The sequence below is a fragment of the Calidris pugnax genome, unplaced genomic scaffold (assembly GCF_001431845.1).
Source record: "Calidris pugnax isolate Ruff unplaced genomic scaffold, ASM143184v1 scaffold27, whole genome shotgun sequence".
Taxonomy (NCBI): Eukaryota; Metazoa; Chordata; class Aves; order Charadriiformes; family Scolopacidae; genus Calidris; species Calidris pugnax.
The window spans coordinates 8,169,511-8,174,140 of NW_015090893.1; the positions used below are offsets into that span (position 1 = coordinate 8,169,511).

The following is a 4,630-nucleotide window of genomic DNA, read 5'->3' on the forward strand; positions in this document are numbered from 1 at the left end:
TCCTCCTCCTCCTCCTCCGAAGGCTGGCTGGGGAAAAGACTCCAGTTTGCTTCCTCGCCTTTTGGGATCCATTCACAAGGGCGACAAATTGTCAGCACCATTCATATTGCTGGTGCTGCTAAAACAATAAGAAAACAAAACAAAACAAAAAACAGTCTTTCTGTAGAATTTAGGGCAACAAAGATGATTAAGGGATTGGAGCGCCTCCCTTATGAGTAAAGGCTGAGAGAGCTGGGACTCTCTAGCCTGGAGAAGAGAAGGCTGAGGGGAGGCCTTATTAATGCTTCTAAGTATGTAAAGGGTGGTTTGAGGGAGGATGGAGCTGGACTCTTTTCAGTGGTTTCCAATGACAGGATGAGGGGCAACGGGCACAAGCTGGAACATGGGAAGTTCCACTCAAATATGAGGAAGAACTTCTTTATGGTGAGGATGCCAGAGCCCTGGAACAGGCTGCCCAGGGAGGGTGTGGAGTCCCCTTCTCTGGAGATCTTCAAGCCCTGCCTGGATGCCGTCCTGAGTGATGTGCTCTGGGCAACCCTGCTTTGGCAGGGGAGTTGGACTAGATGATCTCTAGAAGGTCCCTTCCAACTCCAATGATTCTGTGAATTTATTTCACTGAATTTCACTGAATTCTTTCTAAGTTGTAATGCTTTCCCTCCTCTGAGCAGCTAAGTGTGCTGAAACTCTCAGAAATCACAGGGAGCAGTACTTCGGTGCCAAAGCAAAAATCAATGGGGCTCATGCTCTTAAGTGGTTTGAGAAATCCCACTTGTCGCTAGCCATAACTCAAAAACCCGCTGCTGCAGTGGGGCTCATCTCTGTGGAGCATCTCCGGTGGACGGCTCCCCACCGCCATGGGCATCCTCTGGGTACCACACGGTGCGCCTGCTGCTGCTTGAGGGACAAAATGACAACAGGTATTTAAACTTAATGTTTCATCGATGCTGTTCAGCAGGTGGCTGGAGCTACCCCCATGTGCACTAGCAGGTAAGCTCTTCGGAGTACAGTGGTGTGAAAATTCATTATAGCAACGCAGGAACTGCATTGACAAGATGCTGCTTGTTCCTTGTAAATTGCGGGAGAGACAGACAATACATGCGTCCCCTATCTCGCTTTATCAGTAAATTGCACGAAATACATCAATATATGAGTTCAGGCAGTATACTTTGTTTTAAACCCTAACTAATGCTGGCCAAAAGCAGCCTTGTGGAGCCGGTTACTACCCTGTGTGTCTGACAGAGAGACACTGGCAGGGTACAAGGCCCGCTCCCATTCTGCGCTTAGCCCCTTGTCCCTTCCTGCTTAGAAAACAGTTATTTCTCCCTTTTTCACAGTCCAGCCGGGACACTGAAATGGGATGATGGCGAGGAGTGAAGACGAGGCTGGAAGGCTGCTCTGCAGGCCCCCCCAGGCCATGCCTGCCCAGAGGAAGGGGTGGCGGGGGCCGTGCACCCCACACAGCGCGGCATCCAGGCCGCCCGCCCCCCGAGCCGCCATGTCCCCTCAGCAGGGCCTCAGCGCCGTCATGCCCCGCCACAAGATGGATCCCAGCCGCAGCCAGGGCAGGCCACGGATGCAGCTCGTTTATGTCAACAGCTTTGGCTCCCACCGCTGCGGCTCCGTCATCCGCTATGGCAGGGGGTGTCCGCAGGCTGAGGCGGGCCGGGCTGCGCCCCCGCTTTCCCAGCCGAGCCCCACCAGGGAGACCCAGGGGCTGAGGGCCACCCCGGCGCCAGGGGACATGGCCGTCCCTGGGCCGCACACTGCCGGTGGCAGGGGGCAGGCGGTGGGGAGCTGTGGCATGGTGAAGGCCATCAGCCGCCACCGTGGTATGTGTAACTGAGCCGCAGGGTCCTCTGTGAACCAGGGCTGACCCCCGCCATGTCCTCCTCTTCTGGTGGGGAACCGCTTCCCTGTGGTGGGCTGTTGGTGCTCTCCCACGAGGGCCTTCCCTTGCAATCTCCCTGGGCACACTGAGGGGTGAACACAACTTTTTTGTTAATACACCCAGTTCAATCAGACTGGGTATTTAGGCAGGAGGTGGAGCATGGTGTTAAACTTTCATGAGTGAAAAACTTAACATTTTTGCCCCAAACTCCTACAGTGTTGACCTTCAGTGTCTCCACCTGGTAAGATGAGACGGCTGCCTGCTGAGCAGCCTTCCCCATCCCTTTCTGAGGTAGCAATAAGGCCAAAAATAAGCTATATGTGCAACATGGCTGCTCTGGGTCCTTCCTGCCTTTTCTCAGGAGATTCCTGCCTAACCAGGGAGCTGCTGTGCTGCTGGCTCCCTCCTCGCTGTGACAGACTGAAGATGTTTCTTCATGTTGTTCTTTCTCTGTGGCTGGGACCAAAGAAAGTTGGGACGGGCATGGGTGTGGGTGCCTTTTTTTTTTTATAGAAGCAAACAAAAAAGATGAGGCAGTTTTCCACTGGTTGTGATCTGTTACAAAACATAGTTCTGCTGCACAAGATAAAATGGAGTGAAAATGGAGAACATGACCTGGCTTCTGGAGAAGCAGCTCGGGTGTGAGCTGGAAATGATGGGTGACACACATAGGGTGGTCCTGAATTTTACTAACTTGTTGCTCTTGAGATGTTTTAATTTTCCTCTATTTGTTTTCTCCTCCTCAAAGCCATTTTTCTAAAGATGACAAAGTGAAATGTTAACATTAGTCTGTAATTAAAAGCAGCAGTTCAGCTGGATTATTATCTGAGTGATGGCAGCCTGTGCCTCGGAGGCAGCCTGTGACTACCAGTGATGAAGCCTTGCTCCTGCTACGTGGATACCTTGGGTAACTGGTGGTGGGGCTGTGGTGGCCCAGAGGATGCTGATTTACCTAAAGCCCTGCTGTGACAGGGGACGAGCCTGCGGCTGTGACCATGTTCAGCATCCCAACGTGGGTCACCCTTTTGCTCAGCTCATGCCATGCCCTGCCTGTCCAGTGGCTCCTTTGAAAGCCGCCATTCTCACCCCGGTAGGAACTCACCCGAGTCCTTCCTCCTTGCGGCTATGTGTGTCTTGAGTCCACAAGATCAACCTGCCCTTCTTGCTTCTGTTTTTTATTGCTGGCAGAAGTGATTTTTCTGGTTTTCTTGCCTCAGTCTGCTCACCATTTCCTCTTTGAGCTCAGGCAAAATTTCAGTAGCTGCCACAGCAAGGGGAAAAAGAGGGAATTAAAAGCTAGTTTGTATTGCCTAGAAGCCTGTTGTCTCAGTTTTCAGATGTTGTGCAGTTTTGAAATCTTTTTTGTGGAGTTTGAGAGATGCCCACTTGCCCCATGGTTATAATGGAGAAAATAAGCAAGGGATAGCACGATGCAAGGACTGATATCCTGTAACCTGCTGGGACCAGAAATAAGTATCCCTCTGGAAAATCTACAGCTTCCTCACGAATATATTGTATGCTTTCTAAACTCTCTTCCCAGGTGACCTTCGAGAGGCTAAGGCTGACACCTTTGACTTTCCCTTTCCTTCAAGAAATGTTGATAAAGCAATTAAGCGGAAGAAGAAAAAGGTATAAAACGTGGGAACTGAATTAACTGCCTTTGCATTTAAGAAAAGCGCTTCCTGCTTGTTCTGTGTATGTCTATGTGAGAGCATAAGGGAGATTAAAAGATTGAATTGGTAGTCTGTTACTGAAAACCTTACTTACAGAAAAGAAAAATGGTATTATTTTCCCTCTCTGGAGGCTTTAAAATTCTGGCTCTCATTCAATAAAGCACTTAAGTGTGCATTTACCTTGAAAAATGAGAATACGCTGTTGACTTAAAGCCTATACTGAAATGCTGTGCTGGGTTGGGGCCAGGGCGCTGCACACCTTGCTGGGTGAAACCTGACAAGGAAAATCTCCGCAGCTCCTCTTCCTCTTCTGTTTTAAGCAAAGAAATCCCACAGGTTACAAATAAGCAAAGGCAAGAATCAGAGGTATTAACATCATACTAGTAGCAATTGGAAATTACTTTCTGTTTCACAAACGTATCTCTGTTCCTGTTCAGTAGTTCAACAAATGCTTGAAATTTTAAAAGGCGCATTTATTAAAACAGTAACTCATTATGAGATTTTGTAATGTGTGAAGTACAAGTAATCAGCTAGACTATAATGCAGTAATGTCACAGATACTTGATTTAAAACCAGCAAAATACTACTGACTTCAGAGGAACAGCTAATAACATACTATAATATCGCTCTTCTAGTACATTAAAGAATCTTCAAAAAGAATGAGGAATATGTATTATGTCTTAGCAATAAATGTCCATGAGAAAGGAATTATCTTTAGATTTAAACTAGTTTCACGGATGGGGTCCAGCAAAAGTCATAACGTTAGCATGTTAACAGCCATTTATATTTGTTGGGCTGCCTCTCTGTCTGAATGCCTTTGTCAACAGTTCCAGTTTAATATTTTCAATGCACAAGTTTGAAACGTGCCCACTATAGACAGAGCTTTATGCCTCCAACATAAAGTCATCAACATCTATAAAACAGTTTAATATGGAATTGCTATGAAATAGGCAAGGCCATTTCTATTCTGGAATCTCAGCATGGTGTCTGATTTATGCTGCTGTTGAGGGATTACATGGGAAAGTTTTTGCTCCTGGAAAAATAAACAATCTTATTCCCCCCCCCCCCC

The 4,630-nt window shown here is 47.9% G+C and overlaps 1 protein-coding gene across 1 annotated transcript in view; it reads left to right on the forward strand.

The window, feature by feature from the left end:
* Positions 1-1,540: 1,540 nt before the first annotated feature.
* The window catches only part of LOC106891293 (chromosome unknown open reading frame, human C5orf47), a 7,396-nt gene continuing 4,306 nt past the window's right edge, over positions 1,541-4,630 (forward strand). The window contains exons 1-2 of the mRNA XM_014947742.1: positions 1,541-1,829; positions 3,429-3,517. Of these exons, the coding sequence (XP_014803228.1) occupies positions 1,541-1,829; positions 3,429-3,517 (378 nt within the window). The remainder of the gene's footprint in view (positions 1,830-3,428; positions 3,518-4,630) is intronic.